This window comes from Pelecanus crispus, chromosome 5 (assembly GCF_030463565.1).
Source record: "Pelecanus crispus isolate bPelCri1 chromosome 5, bPelCri1.pri, whole genome shotgun sequence".
Classification (NCBI taxonomy): Eukaryota; Metazoa; Chordata; class Aves; order Pelecaniformes; family Pelecanidae; genus Pelecanus; species Pelecanus crispus.
The window spans coordinates 43729327-43745816 of NC_134647.1; the positions used below are offsets into that span (position 1 = coordinate 43729327).

General features: G+C 44.2%; 1 protein-coding gene across 1 annotated transcript; it reads left to right on the forward strand.

Moving 5' to 3' along the window:
• Nucleotides 1-8948: 8948 nt before the first annotated feature.
• On the forward strand, nt 8949-11029 carry LOC142593606 (helix-loop-helix protein 13-like). The gene is made up of 2 exons (XM_075711685.1): nt 8949-9477; nt 10992-11029. The coding sequence occupies exons 1-2, from the start codon at nt 8949-8951 to the stop codon at nt 11027-11029; spliced, it is 567 nt and encodes a 188-aa protein (XP_075567800.1).
• Nucleotides 11030-16490: the final 5461 nt, after the last annotated feature.

Sequence of the window (16490 nt, forward strand, 5' to 3'; positions counted from 1 at the left end):
AACTGCAGAGCCTTTGAGGTCTGAAAGTGTTGTGCAATGTCTTCCCATGCATTATTATTCATGTCAGTGGCTTGTGCAACTCCCAGTTCCAGCTGATGGCGGGGGCAGAGTTTGTAAAAAGCTGTTCTCATCACAATTCTCTGTCTGCCCAGAACTGTGAAGTAGCAGAACTCCCCAGAGCATACAGGTTTCTCAAGAGATTTCCCATTTAATCTTCCTCACTATGGCTAGAGATTTCAGACAAATTCCTTGAAGAGTGACTCAAATTTTAGTGCAAGGCTAATAGTGCTTGATAGTCTTCTCTGAGTGCCAAGTTTTGGAAACAGAAAATTTCATTAAAAACTCAGGGTTTTTTGTTTTTGTTTTTGTTTTTTTTTCTTTCCATGGGAAAACCAGAATACATAACCCCTACAGACTAAAGACAACTAGCCTCCCCAAAATGCATTCAGATGGAAAAGAGAGGAAGGCTTTTTAAGTTAATGTCATGACCTAATTGACCAGTTCTGCTAGACAGTAACAGATACTTGTCTATGGGTTTCACAGGAGCAGCCATACTGCACCTGGCCGTGAGTCCACACTCTCCTGGCTCTGATGTAGCCAGTACTGGATGCTCATGTAAAGAGCACAAGAATCTGCTCATGCTAATAATTACTGTCACATCCTCACCTAGCTTCCAACCTGCAATTTAGGGCTTCTGGAGCTGTGGCTGGTTCACGCTGAGGTTGCAACTATTTGAAAAGTCAGGGCTTCTCTTCTCATGGGTTTTAGATGCAGCCTGAATATCTGGGCAGCAAAGGAGACATACACAGGTATGTAGAAGGAACCATGCATTTGCAGAAACTCCCGTGCTCGAAGGTTCAGTAAATGGATTTGCTTGTGGGCTTGCTGAAAAGCACTCAAGTAATAAAAAAGACTCAGCTTATAAGCCTGTAGGCCAGGGAGGCTGTGGTTACTCTAAGTGATATTCATCTCCTGGAAGCTAGTGTAGAGGTGTCCTCCTTCCATTCATAGGCAATTCATCCTCCCCATTTCCTGCTCACAATTTCCTGCCAGCATCAGTAAAGAGAGTCCATTCAGCCAGTTCAGGTGTCAACATCTCCTTCATAGGCAGCTAAAGTTAGCTTTACAAAGTGACTTTGTTATCCAGATTCCCATGCAGGTCCTTAGCTAACAGGCAGTGGGAATTAGGTGCCTCACTGGGGAAGCAGCACTGGACTGTGCTTCCCTGGTCCATCTCCATTTGCTTGCTCCTACAGCTGCTGCTGTGCAGCCCAGAGGTGCCGCTGGCAGAGGTTTTGCCTGCGGTCTGGCTCTTCCCAGTGGTTTTGCTTCTGGGGAGGGTGCCCTCTGCCTCCTGAGGATTTGCTATGGTCCCCCAGTGCCAAGGCATGCTTCAAATCTAACCTTTCCAACCAGGGCACTGGGCAGTAAATACAGGCATGGTAAGGTCTTTGACCAGGAAATCAGACACACACCTTCAGCAAAGACAATAATGTCCTGCCAACATTTGCAGATCCTTTGGTGGTCTATCACTCGGAGACTTTGCATCAAGACTGGATGTATCCTTTAAAAAAAAAAAAAATCCAACTGCAACAAGAAGATCCCTCCTGGTCTGGGGCCAAAGTTGCTGGGTAACAACCAAAGGCATGTGTTATCACAGTGATCAGACTAGAGGATCTTAATGATTCCCTTCTGGCTTTAAATCCTATGAAAACTCATTTCTTGTTGATGCTGAATTCATAGAGCAGGAATTCACACTTGGGATGGTACCCAAGATGACTGGCAGCCACCGCAGTGATCTAAACGCTTTACTGTTTTTACAGTGGGAGACTGCATTCATGCTGCTGGGAATGGTTCTCAGGTCTTTTGCTCTGATGCTCGTTTGTTTGCCAGTGCCTCTTTCTCTCAGGCAGTCCAGTAATCATGATCTTGCTCTTCTGCAGACTTGCCCCAGAAAATGGTGCCACTACTAATCACCACTGATTCAGCGCAGGGAAGAAAGGATGGGAGATGGTGGAATTAAGATTATTTTTGACTTAGGGTAGTTCATCTGATCTGAATCTTCCCCAAGACTCTGGCTTCCTTCTTACTGCTGTGAGGCACTTGTCTTTCACACAGAGACTGCTGGCTCCTGTCTTTGACCCAACAATCACCTGTCAGCAGAAAAAAGGAGGAAACACTGAAAAATAGAGCAAGATCATCATCAGCTCAGTATCTGTGGAAGGGGACTGTGATGCTGGTCCCCCCAAGCCTCCCAGGCAGGACATGCTGGTGTGGGGTCCAACTGCGGACCTGTGTCCTCACCAACCATGCTCAGTAAACAGCCCATCCAAGTGGTTCCAAAATTGCTTTTTAAGACCTAATCTTTACATTTTCCATGGAGTACAGCAGGCCCCTCACAGTCCTTTGGTTGTCCCCATCTGCTACCATCTTTGTCCCCACACAGATCTGGGAGACAATTTTCTCTTCCAGACCACTTTGTTGTCATGGCTGGCATTTGATCTTTCTCCCATATTTCTGATTTTTCTCTCCTGATTTCTTAGAGACATTTCTGCAACACAAAACAACCCATTGGAAAAAAAAGACTCTTCTCTCCCCCAGCGCAGCATCATGATAACACAGTGTGACAGCTCTCCATTAGGAACGGGTTCTGTGCGTGATCAGTCTTGCCACTGTGTCCTCAGTAATGGCTGTGGAGCCAAAGTGTTTTTTTCTGAGGAAACTGCCTGAAGCTGTAATTTCTGACAGGTTCGCTTTTATCCACAGCCCAATCAGTAACAAATGCACCTTCAGCAATGGCACTGAAGTGCTGTGTTAGTTTCTACATGAGTCAACCAAGGCTACTAGGGACTGAACTGCATCCAAAGAACATCTAAGGTGGTTGGTGAAGAACCACCTCCCAGATGGAGAGCAGGGCTGAAGCATTTCACACATGCAGAGGTTTTCCCAAGCTATTGTTCCTGGTTTATAGTGCGAACATGTGCTGGAGTCCCATAAAGTGGCAAAAGCTGTCAGTCAAACAGACATCACTCTGTAAATCTGCCCGGGTGACTCTGTTTTCAAACCTGAGGTCTCCAGGCAGGTTTATGAGGTGCTGCCTGCATGACTAACAAGTCCTGAGGACCGCTGTGCAGGTGCAGTGAGCAGGAGGGGAGCGGGGCTGGGGGGAGCCATGGAGCAGGTCCCAGCCCAGCCGGAGCCCTGCCATCAGTCACGCCAGCCTGGACTTCAGGCTCTGCTCTCTGCTTTGGTGCACAGTGAGTGCCTCAGGCTCCAAAATCTGACAAAGATGACACATTAATGGGAAACATCATGAGATTTCTGACAGGGGTCCAAGCTGGAGCTGCACAAGCATGTGTCTCTCCTCTCTGTCCTGTCCTTTTGGCTGGGCCCAACTGTGTCTCCTCATCAGCTCTCTCCTTAGGGAAAGCAGAAAGGCTAATGAAGAAATTAGCCTCAGTACAGGTATGGGATACAGAATTTGTGCTCTTTTGGTTTTTTAAAATATTTTTTCATTAAATGAGGACTACAAACAATGCAGATATTCAGGATTGCTTGTACCCAAAGAAAGGGCAGCTGGCCAACAGGAATGGATAACCCACCCCTTTAAAAACTGTTCATGCACCTTGCAGAACACATATATTCTACAATGGTTTTGCAAAGGGGCCAAGATTTGTTTTCCTCAAGAAGAAAGTGGCAGAATAATTTTCTTAGTTACTGACTGGCTGAGTGCTGACTGAACTCACTGCTCTGATGATACCTAGATTTTAAGGAACTTACACATGAATGGGAGCAAGGTACCTAAAGTCACTGCTTTGAGATAGCCAAATAAAACCATTAATAACAGCACTAGATGTGACACAAATGGCAGATTTTTCTATCCCTGGAGATATTTCTCATTGGTTATGGAGACAGGTTTACTCATGGGCACTCTCTGTAACCCCTGGAGGTAGTGCTATGTTAGCCTTGCTAGGGGTATGTTTCAGATGAAGAAGACACAGTGAAATGCAGCACAAGCAGCCCTCCTAAGACCATTGCACAAGGAACACCACTTTCTTTCAGAAGTTCCCGTGAGCACTTCCATCCCCTTGAGATCAAAACTGTACAGCTAAGCATAGGGTGATGTACATGTTGTCTTCCAAAGATGGCCATTCACTCACATAAACAGTCACAGGATCCATTGCAGTGACTTGTATGAGGAACTATTTGACAGTAATAGTCTAGAGGTCATCCCCCAACATCTTAAAGGTCTTTTCCAACCTAAATGATTCTATGATTCTACGATTCATAAAAAGCTCTGAAAAGGGGGAAACCACAAGTGAGTGTTTTTATTAGAGAAAATACCTTCCTTCTCCTAGAGACTGGGATTAATTTTCTGTAACTTTGCAAACACCCGGCAGAAAGGTTAAAGTGACTGTGTTCACTTTTAAACACCAAAGACTTTTAAAGCAAAGACTGTCTTGACTAGTTTATACTAATAACAAAATAAATCAAAGTTATATTAACAATCATTCACCAGTGCCTCCCTCCACAAACTTTGGCATCTGGTGTTTCTACCCTGCAAATAATAAGGGTCCTGTTACCTTTTTCTCTTAAAATCAACATCCTGCATATGCTATGAACGTTTCATTTCACAATTATTTGAGCATCTCAGAAATAGCCATTATCCCTTTGAAATTCTCTTGCCCTGGAAATCCTTGTTCTGCTTTTCATTACATCATTACATTTGCTGTTCTTTTAGGTTAAAAAGAAGTACATTCTACTCCTAAATGATAATACTTGCACTTTTCTTGTCCCCAGCACTTCACAATGTGCCCAATAGTTCAGGTATCCCAGGCATGGCATGTGGGTCAAAAGAAGGTATAGGAGCTTGGTGGTCCACCCTTTAGCTGTGGCTGTAAGGACTTCAACCAGCCAATTATGAGGCCAGCTCAGGTCCTGGAGATCCCTTTGCATAGCTGTAGTTTGGCAGTGCCATTACTAACACATGCTGAGTAAGCCACGCCACCAAGGGCTGCACTCTCCCACATGGATAAAGTATTCCCCACAATTTTTGGCATCTTTCATCTAGTCTCCTCTGTTCATCTGGGACCCAGTTCCCAGCTCTGATGATGAGCTGCACAGCATAATGTTGGATTAGCAGCAATGACATGATGGACTTGTTGTACTTTGGAGTCATCTAACTTGAAAGTAAAGCATCTGGTCCTTTCTACATCTGTTTTTTGTCCAGGCCAAGGACTGACTCCCTTTATTAAGCAATTAAAGATGATGGAAACATGCTCAAACTAAATTCCCAGGGGGAAAAAAAAAAAAAGAAAAAGCCATTTTGCCAGAATTGGGAGGTTTCACTGACTCCAGTAAAAATGTCATAGGGAAGGTTCCCCAAGCTGAGTCTGAAACAAGGCCAATGGGATAAGAAGGGGAGAAAAAAATCTACTTCCAAAATAACCTCAGGAGACCCTGTTATCTTTGAGATACAGGTACAGGGTAACAGCTTTCAACTGCTAAGGCACTGTGAAGAAAAAAACTGCAGTGGAAATATTTCCTGAAAGCAGGTTTATACTCAAAATTCTATGAAATAGGCAAAATCACAGATACTGCTGTGGGTGGATTTATTTAGATGACAGAGAAAGGGGGACAGGACTGAGGAAGGTAGTTCCCAGCATGAGTAGGGAAAATTACAAAGGGAGACATAGATATTTAGACCTGGAAGAATTCAGACCCAAACAACCATGTCTTTTGTTTCTTATCATAGACATAAACCGAGGACAGAGTTCCTGACTCAAGAATTTGCTTTCATTAGACCCTACCGATTTAAAATGCCCAGCAGCTACATGTTATTTCTGGATCCCACTGGGTCTGAAGAGGTTTTGGGGGAAATGGTCGTTCAGCAGATCTTGAAGTTATACCAACGTGTCATAATCAACAGCACCCCCACTCAGTGTGATACCCATGCTACCTTGTTCCCTGTTGGAGACTCCTTCACCCACATCTTCCAGACAAGTGCAAAATTAGCCCAATTAGTTGTACATTCCCTCCCTTCCTGATGAACAGAGTTGTAGAAACACTGGGAGTGCAACAGGTCTGAAGTTGTGGTAAGGTTTGTTCATAGGAGGGATGGGAACCTCAGCTTCTCTTCTGAGACCTGACCTCTTTCATAGCTGGCTTTCTAAGGGGAAATCTTTTCTTGCTTTTCTCTCTTTCTTCCCCTACCCTCCCCCCTTCTGCTTTGTCCAGAGTCTCTCTAAGAGAGCCAAATTCCCCTTGAACACGCTAAAAGTAGGTTTGCTGGAACATCTGCTCTCCATCTGTGGAGCCAGACATATCCCCAGGCAACACTATTAGCAGTGATGGATCTGGAAGGGAACATTAAGCACTGAAGAAGCATCTGCTGAGAAGGAGGAACCGAGCACATAAAACTAACCATGTTATTTGCTGAGCCTCCTTGTCTCTGCCCATTGCTCCCGGTGGACAACTGTCTCCTCCAGTGCCCTGTACAGGAGAAGACCTGCTGTTCTCTTGCTGATTTCAGTATTTTCAAGTGTCTTACGTTTATGCCTAAGGTGGCCAAATGAGCACTACCAAGTGCTCAGTTAAACAGTGACTGGGGAGCTTTAGAAGCATCTAAAAGTTAATTTGAAATCTGGGAACTGCAAAGCATCCACAGGAGGCCAAAGATGCAGCAGCAGTGCTGCAGAAGTGTTTTGGGTAGAGGTGGTGCAGCGTGCAGAGGTAGGGAGCTCAGGCAGAAAGGCTTTTCTGCTGCCTGCTTTCTGCAACAGGTGAGCCCAAATCTGCTTACAAGGGTGTAGAAGGGGCTGCTGGGATCAGACATGCAGCCCCACTGCCAAGCATGGGGACTCTAGTAAGTTGTTTCTTTTGGGAACACTGCTTGTATATGACTTTGGGAAATAGAATGATACGATTTAAAAGAAACCATTGCAGAATGAACTCCACATTGATTGGCCCAAGTTCAAGTCTCAGCTCTGCCACCCGTGACTGTGGCCATTCCTTTCACGCCTCCCGTATGCCCTCCTGCTCTGTGGGCAGCTGCCTTGTCCCTTGTTGGGATTCATCTGGAGCAGAAGTTGTCTGTCACTATGGACTTTCACAATACCAATATTTTGTTGTTGGGTATGTTGGTATCATGACAAATTATTTAGTTTGTACAAAACTAGGATAAAATTTGTGCCCTGAGCTGACCAGAGAAAGCAAGACACATTCTTGTTATTTAACAGCTATTTGCCCTGTATTGTCATACTTTGTATTTTCTTTTGTCAAGCAGATACATGTTAATGGGTTTCTTGTTCAATTTGCACAAGAAGAAGAAAAAAGACAGTCCTAGTGTTTCATACGCTGCAGCCTTCTCACATCTACTCTTTGCAAAAATCTTTCCTGCAGCCTGTATTCTGTTGCCTTAAACTTCCTGGAGCATGTAGAATTGCCACAAGGCAAAATCCCAGGTTACTAAGAAGAGTCATTAATAGCCGATGCCTTATCTTAAAATAAATCACTCTACTCACAAGGCAAAGCTACCAGGACTGCATCCTAAGTCATTGTTAGATGAAGGACCTGATCATCCTTCTGGATCTATTGAAAATGCAGGCCATTTTCTGCTCTTTGTCTCTTTGTCTGAAGCTATTGAGATTTGTGCTTTCATCTGTCCTATGAGGAAGCTGTCTGTGGCTCATAAACTTCACAGTAGACATCTCCTGAAACTTCACACAGCAGCAGGACATGAGTCTGTGCATGAAGTCAAGCATTTGATTATGTGTCTTGATAGCAGTTCTTTATGACATGCTTCAGGAAAAGCATTTAGGTTTTCTCTAACTTAAAACATGTTTTCATTCCATTCATTTAATTCCTTAAAATATCACTTAAACTACTTCTGAATGAATTTAAACATTGGCTTAGGTATTGTGGAAATCAAAGAGACTGAAGCATCCACTTATATTATGCACTTGCTTTAAAGTTCTGGTGGTGCTTAACACCTTCCACCCCATTTGTCCAGCATCACAGGGATGCTGGACACCTGCTACTCTCTCAGCTTCCAGCACTTCTCAAGATGTGGCCCACCTGGTCCACCATTCTGGGTCTGCACCCATTGTGGTTATTACGGCTGCTGTTATTTTCCAGTGCTTAGTATGGTCTGAGACAGAGCACTGACTGTCTGCATTGCCCACAAAATGTGTAATTTAAGTGTGAATCAGCAGTAACCAAATGAGGTGCTGTTGGCTTACTTAATATGAGGTACCACTGTGTTCCAATTTAACACAGCAGTGCATCCCACATCTTTATCACAACCATTCTCTTGCTAGAAGTGCAGAAGATGCCACTAGCTTCTGCTGTCAAAGGGGGCAGAATCATATGTTTCTGACAGCATTATAATAGCATTTTGTTTGTCCAGCCATAGGAGAATGTGGGGCTATTAACATTTTACCAAAAAGATAAAGGACTGTATTTTTTCCTTCCTCCAACCACTCCTAACCAAAACCAACAACAATAACAACAAAATCCCTGTGTGAACCCTACTCTAAATAGCAAGTGGAGAGACTGAACTTGTGGAAGAACTCAATAACTGCTTCAATAGATTTTCCAGGACAAAGTCAATAGAAAATTAATTCTCTCTTGTTACATTCATTCATATTGTTTTGTGGTCAACAGCTAATAAAGAGAGAGGCACGTGTACTATTTCGTTTTGAGTGGAGAAGAATAGGATCATTCCCCTGCTGAGGAGCCTTGAAGTATTTAAATCACAAGTCCCACTTAGATTTGCAACTGAGGAAACTTTTGCGATAGTCTTCCTCAACGACACAACCAGGACTCTCTGCCCCTGATATTTTTGGGGGCGGGGGGTGTTAATTAAATTAGAATCTCATTTTCCTGATAGTCAGTTTAGTCTGAAGTTGTAAATATTTCCATAAGCTTGCTTCAGACTGGTGCAGAGGATGGAGGAACTTTGTTACAGCTTCGAGCAGGAAGACTCCACTCCTGAATTTCTCTTCTGGGACCATGCAGATCCCAGCGCTCAGCTGGACAACTTCCTAGCGGACTGCTCCTCCCTGGCAGACCAGTTCTCCCCTTGGCCCTCCCCAGCTTGCCCGCCCGGCCTGGGGGAGGCGGCGGGCGGAGAGGCGGGGCGGGCGGGGGGTGCTGAAGCGGACAGCTCCCCACCGCCGCCGGGGCCCGCCGCCCCGCCGCCGCCCCCCGGCCACCTCCGCCAGCGGCACGCCGCCAACGTCCGCGAGAGGAAGAGGATGCTCAACATCAACTCGGCCTTCGACGAGCTCAGGTGCCACGTACCAACCTTCCCGTACGAGAAGCGCCTCTCCAAAATCGACACGCTCCGGCTGGCCATTGCCTACATCGCTCTCCTTGGCGAGATCCTCTTCTCCGGGTGCGATCCCAAATCCTACGTGGAGCAGTGCCTGAAGAACGGTTTGCAAAGCCAACAGCGGGCAGCCTGGAATACAAGTGGTGAGTGAACGAAGGGTTGTATTTTATTCAGCACCACGCTCTAACCGGGGATCACAGCCTTGCTTTGGGTTGCCAGTGGGAGTGAATTGGTCCAATTGCTTTTGAACATCCACTTGTCACATTCAAATGGCTTCACAACATGCAGCTCCACCCTAAAAAAAAGGTAGCTAAGTAATGTCTCAATAAAAAAAATCCCAACCTTGTCTTCTAACTTTAAGGATCTTTTTCTTAAAAAGAAAAACAAACAAACAAAAAAAAAACCAAAAAACCAAAACCAAACCAAGATAAGAACAACTTACTAAGCTCATGCGAACCCTTCCTTTTACAAACAAGACTGAAGATTTTGTTTATTCTCAGAATACATTTTTAAACTTTTTTATTATTATTATTCTGTGCAAGTTGTTCTTTTGTAATTAAAGCTGATGGAGCCTATAGAGATTTTCTTTATTTTCTTTACAATTTTTCTTTAGCTTGTACCTGACTGAGAAAAACACCTGGCTTTGAACATAAACAGAACCCCATTTCTTAAAATACAGATGTTCAAGTAACCAAGAGTTTCTCAGAGATATAGTTTAACACTGAAAACCAGGATACACAAGACAGTGCAGTGAAATTTCAGGTTTGTTTCAAAGTATAGGGGAGCAAATGCTTATTTGCAATTTACATTCTTATATAATTATTTCTATTTTAAAGTGAAGGACCATTATTCTGTTTTCTGTTTGGCTTGTACTTAATGCTGACTTATGTGGGATTGAACTTTGTGCTTGCTTCCACCAGAATACAGTGCTTCATCAGTCCACCATATGGTGGTGATGGGAAATTGCCCAAGTGCCCAACACGGGGCCTCAAGTCTCAGAGAGAAAGCAACAGGTTTTGTGTTACTTAGCAGTGCAGGGAGGAGCAAAGGGGGATTTTCAGTAGTTCCTGGCACTTTGCATTTTAAGGTAATTAACCCCCTTTCTAACTCTGTCCCTTTGCAGTATAAGTTCCTTTGGATTTTGTCACTTTTTGGAAATGGGCCTTGAAGCATATCAGCCTTCAAAAAGTGCAGTATAAGTCATTCCAAAGAATATTACGCTTTGATTTCACAGGACAGTGTCAAAGGGACAAAGCCTACAGGGAAAAAAGCAATCAGTTTACTTTAAAGGAAAAGATAATTAAGTCTTTTCTCCTTTCCTGTTAATTTCCATTAGCTACATGACTGGGAAAATGAATCCTGATCACAACTGTCTTGACTACAGAGAACATTTATATTTTATTTTCCAGCTGCCTCCATCTTTAATAGATAAACAGGTTTTAAAACAACACAAATGGCTCTCATAGGTATCACCACTTTTTTCAGGCTTCTAGCTAACTAATATTTCTGAAGAGTGCTACTTGGAAAGATCTAAATGAATGAAGCTGCTTTTCTGTAGAGGCTGAATAGTTGACTTGTTAAACCCTAATTTAGATGTTTTTAAATTCATGTGGTATGTCTTTATGTTTTTTTCCTTTCTCCCCTCTGTTCTGTGCAGATCTGACAGCCCGCCTGTCTTGGGTAAAGTGGGATTAAGCAGTACCCAAAAGAAAGATCTTTAGAGGCAGCATATTGCAAAACCTGATGACCTGACTGCTGGATACCGGCTGTTAAATTCTCAGTACTGCAAGCAAAAGCATGGCACTTACAACTTTACTTATCGTCACAGATTGCTTTCTCGCTGCATGTCCAGCATCCAGCCTCTTTTGGTGTTAATTCATTGCTGTGTAGGGCCTTCTGTTTCTCTTTCTTCTAGTTTCTCACGTACTGATAAACTGCTCTTGCATGAAAATAACAACACAGATTAAAAATCAGTGTCATTACAATCACAGCAACAACATTTTCTCTTCCACTGGATGACAACAGTGTCCAAATCACATTTCCAGTGCGTGGGAAAAACTACCCCTCATCACAAGAAAAAACTAAGCACCACCTGTTGCAACCTATTGCTTGGCTTAAGATGTCCACGGCCATAACTGTAAAAGTCACCAGTGATTTAGAGCACAGAGACCATGAAAGGCCCAGTTTTCAGGAGGTGAGTTGCAGGTCTTTGTGTGTCTCCAAAATTTCTCATGCCTTCCTCCCAGTGTGACAACTTGGAGAGGTCTGAGTCCTGGGCATTTTGGTATGAAAAGGCTGATGACTGCCAGCAATTGGGCACCGTCTCCTCTATGCCTCTCATACATGTCAGCTTAAATGCTCATGCAAAGGCAGCAGCTGGCTTTTGACATTTTTACAATAATGTTTCTGGTTTGTGATTTTTTGAGCAAATGCCAGTGACCTGATGCTTCTCCAGCAACAACCAGGAAGGCTCTGATAAACTCTTCCAACATGAAATACCACCCGCATTCCCCCTGCAACAAAATAGAGAGGCAAAGCAGTGTGTTCACCCTTGAAAAATGATTACCAAAGAGTTGTTTTCACAGACTAGCCATCCTATTCTGCAGTCCATGGTAATAATGAGGGTTTTCATATTAGCAAAAAATAAAACCACGAAGAAAAGCCTATAGCTGTTTCTGATGTAATTCTCCCATATTACCTGAGTGTACCCTAAAGTTAACATTGTGTTTGCCTGTTGAACGCATTTTTTTCTGTCAGTCCTATACTGTAAAGGGTCTGAATAAATTTTTTTGTAAAGAAGAGCCATCGTACATCTCACACACTTCTCTAACGCCCTGCTAGTGCACACAGTGATCTGAAACCATTCTGCCTTAATGTACTTTATTATTTCTTAGCAGGTAGGGTGCTAGATATAGATAAAATATAATGTATTTTTTTTAATATGCTGATTAATTCTCCTCAGAGCTTTGATCTCTACAAAGCAAAACCACGTCAGGAACTGAAGGTTTTGGGGGGAAACAAAAATGAAGAGGGGACTTTGAGGGGAAAACTGAAAAGAACCTTTTCACCTTTTCTATTTTTCTGTCAAAACAAAAGAAGGCATTTCATATCAGATGCAACAATGTATTTCAGTCAACTTAGAATAAAACATTTCACCTCAAACTTTTGACTTTTTTTGCTTTTTCACCCACTTAAGACTCTTGGATGAATTTTTACAGGAAACAGTGCCTGAAAAGGTGAAAACCTTAAAAAAAACCACCTGAAAATGGAATTTTTGACTTTTACCTACTTCTCTACTCATTTTGGAGAAAAAAAATCCCAACCATCCAAAGTCCACCATAAAAATACCTGTTGGATTTTACTTGAATAAGTAAACGATATAAATCTCTACAATCTCGAAAATATGAAGTTATTGTTATTTTTCAAACCTGTCGCTCTCCTTTCCTAGAAATGCAGTAGGTCATGCAGACACAGTCCTGGCTGGGAAATCAAGGCACGTGGCTGAGGTGCCTGTTTCTACCTTATCTGCATGGCTTGGGGCATGTCACTGATGCATTGATCCACTCTCCTCTGGCTCCTTTGTTTACCTGACAGTCCCTCCAAGCTCACAAATGCTGTGTGCTCTTGGGCAATGCCTCGCACACAGGAACCCAGCTGGGACCTCCAGCTGGGTTGCAATGCTAGTAATGCTGAAGCCACCTCTATTTTTCCTGCAACGGTAAAGCACTCCAGATGGGGCCACACAATATGTAGTGTATCAATGCAGCGCTCCCAATGCTTTGCTTGATCTTTTGCATGTAAGTCCACCTTTCTGCATCCTGAAAGACCTAGGTCTGTGTCATCACCCTGCTTCAGCTCACCTCATAGTCTGAGTTTAGCAGGGCTCAGTGGTGGAGAAGGTGAGAGGTACTTTAAATCCCTAGTGACTACCCACTCATATGAAAGTAATGAGGAGACCAACAGGACCAACAAACCTTGAGAGGTCCCTGTGCAAGACCAGGGACCTGGTTTGCCTAGCAGGGAGACAGAAGCAGGAGGCTGTTTTTTTTCTAGGAAAGTAGGTGTGATGGCACGCAGAGGAGGCCACCACTCTGAGGGAGAAGCACCTTAGTCCTTACATCAAAGAGTAGGGCTTATACAACCATGAATTTAAACTCTTAACTTTTAAATAACAGGACAAAGGCAAATAAAAGGAGGCTTTCTCCATCTCTTTCCAGAGGGACTGCTTGACCCTTTGTACAGCAGCACAGCACACTAACCAAGAAAAAGCCACCCTGATACTCTCCCTCCCTCCCTCCCACCTGCTCTGGCAATGCTGATCCTCTGTGTCACTGAAGGTGACACAAGTGTCGCAGGTTACCAGCAATGGGTGGTCAGAGATGACCACCCAGCAATGGGTGGTCAGAGATGCCTTGGTCCAGGATCCCCAAGCACCTGGCTGGGACCTAAAGGAAATGAAACCATCCAGCCTATCTCCTCTAAGCTCTGCAGCACACCTGGGACCGGTGGTCACATTACCACCTTCCTGGCAAGATTAAGGCAGGTTCAGTCTCATCAGTGGGACCACAGACATCGTCCCAGGGCTGAGAGGCCTCGATACCTATCTCAGAATCATCCTCAGTAACCCAGGACCCACACTTTCACTGAGGCATGCAGGGGCAGGAATAGCCATGCGCCATTTTTCCAAAGCTGGACAAGCCTTTCCACAGTAGACCAAGGGTGGCAGGCTGTCCCGATGCCACAGCCCCCAGCATCTTCAGCCAGAGGTAGTTCTTTCAACAGCTGAAGGCGTGATGCTCAGCCATCTATGCAATTTGGTTGCCAGCCTGCAGCTCTGCACCAATGGGAAACACAAAGATCTGCGTGTCTCCATCTCCTGAGATAACACTACCAAGCTGTGTCTGCAAAAATGGCACTATCTGTGTCAGCATAGGAAGGGGAGGTCTGAACCAAGCCAGCTATTTAGAAAGTGTCCAAAGAGACCCAACAGGCCTTTCTGCAAATTTTCATCAGGACGTATATTTCTCCAGGGTTCTTACTGGTGGCAGCAGGGACCTGTGACTCATCCCTTCAGGATGCTTTCAGACAGACCCCACAGGTCACACACTGTCAGGGAGCAATAACTGCCTTTCCAGTGTTGTCATAGCTAGTGGTGGAATAGCCTCCAATTGGGAACATATCTGTTATAAAAGGTCCTTCACACCAAGCTAATTTTGGGTGTCCAAAATCCCTGGCTCTAGATATCCCCTGTTTCAATGGTATCAGAGACTGGACTATCTGCCTTGCTTTACTTTACACTGCAGCAGAGGTCTGTGCTGGATACAAGACAATAATGCCACGTTATGAAACAAATAAACATTTGCTGCAGGCAGCTGGTTACAAGCAGAAGTCTCTTTCTTTGTGCTTTGCTCTAGCCTAGAAATCCTAGAAAATTACTTCTGAGGCAGGCTTTGTGTGTGCAGTAGCAGCAGGAAAGCACACTCATACTAAAGGTAATGTCAAGCAGTCTCTCAGGTTCGTGCATTTCTTGCTGTGGACCGACTACTAATCTGGAGATTACATTAGTACCAAAAGGATCCTAATGACAAAAGCAGGAAGAATTGTCCTGGAGCAAAGAGATTTTCCTTAATGTGGTGACTCCAGCTAAGGAAGGCATTAGCTGTAGATGTCAGCTAAAGCTGAAGTCCTCCTCTGATATGCAGACTCCCATCACTGATGTTCCATGATCAAACAGCGATGCCAGGTAAGACAGAAATATCTGCTGAGTTTTCTGTAGCCTAGTTCCACCAACACCACCATGGAGCTCCTATGGGACTTGACAGCTGTTTGAGTGCAGCTGGCCTGTGGTTTGCAGGCTGGCAAGCTCTGTAAAACACACTGCTGTGGAGGCACTCCCACCTATCACTGCTGCTGTCAAGGAATCATTGCACAAGGCATGACTTTGAGGAACAGGCTGCTGGAATTTGGTGATGACTCCAAGCTTGGAAAAACTGTAGCCAATAAATCCTGCAGCAGGATATGTAAGGATTGGGGTTTGGGTTGAAGTCAAAACCAGAAATAAAAATGTTCCTTTTGGGAGTTAAAACTCTAATCCCGGGCTCTTGAGTCAGTAAGTAGGAGTCAATGCATTTATTGCCACCATTAAAACTGATGAAGCTGTTTCTCCTCACGCACACTCTGTTTTGACACTGGTATTGTTCCATCACCTTCAGTGCAGTGGAGCCACATTTGATTTACACTGGTGGTAGGGGACAGTCCACCTCTGTCTGCCCTCCCCAAGCTACCTGAAGTCTGACAGGCTGTTACAGCTGATGCACCACGCAAAGGTGTTAAACCAAGGATGCTTCTTGGGTGATGTCTTGTTAAATCATTTGAACGCAACTGGCTGCTAAAATGGTGGATGTGTTATGCCATCAGATCAGTCTATGGTTCATCCTCTCTGATGATCCCATTCATTTGGGATGAATAAAAGCAAATGAAGAGGGTATCATTTCTCTCTGGCCAAAGGAAGCCAAGCTGGTGCTATGGCCCTCTTCCTGCTGAATGGTACAAAGGCAAATCGGCTCTTCAGGGAGTTTTTCCAGGACAGCCATTCCTGAACAGCTCCAAGTCTGGGCAAACTTGTTCTTAAATAAGCCTGCCTTTTTCTGACTGAACTTCAGCTCCTGGAAGTGAACTATAAGGCAGGAAGACCCAAGGGGGCAATGATTTCTGTGCACTACATTTACACTCCATGTCAATCCAGGGTAATTGCTGTGTGCAGACATGCTCCATGTCCTCCCGTCTTCTCTCTTGCCAGTTCTGGCTCATTCCCTGTGTCACGCTTGGTAGCAGTTTGCCCCATTTTCTGGTCTCCTGTCAACAGGCTTGATTGGCAGCATAATGTGATTCTCTGCCAGGGAACTACTTCTGATATTTACCCTCATTTTTCTGTTTCTTCATCTCACCTCCTGAACCCTGAAATTTTATCCCAGGAACAACAACTATAGAGTTCCCATAAATTATACAGACTCTGTTTTACTCACACACGACCTAATTGTACAGCAGCACATACACAGTAGGTTACACGTTAGCAGAGAACAAGATTTTAAGATGACTTTATGAAGATGAAGGCCTATGCAAGGCCCCTCAGTTCCATCAGCATGTTCCCAAAGGA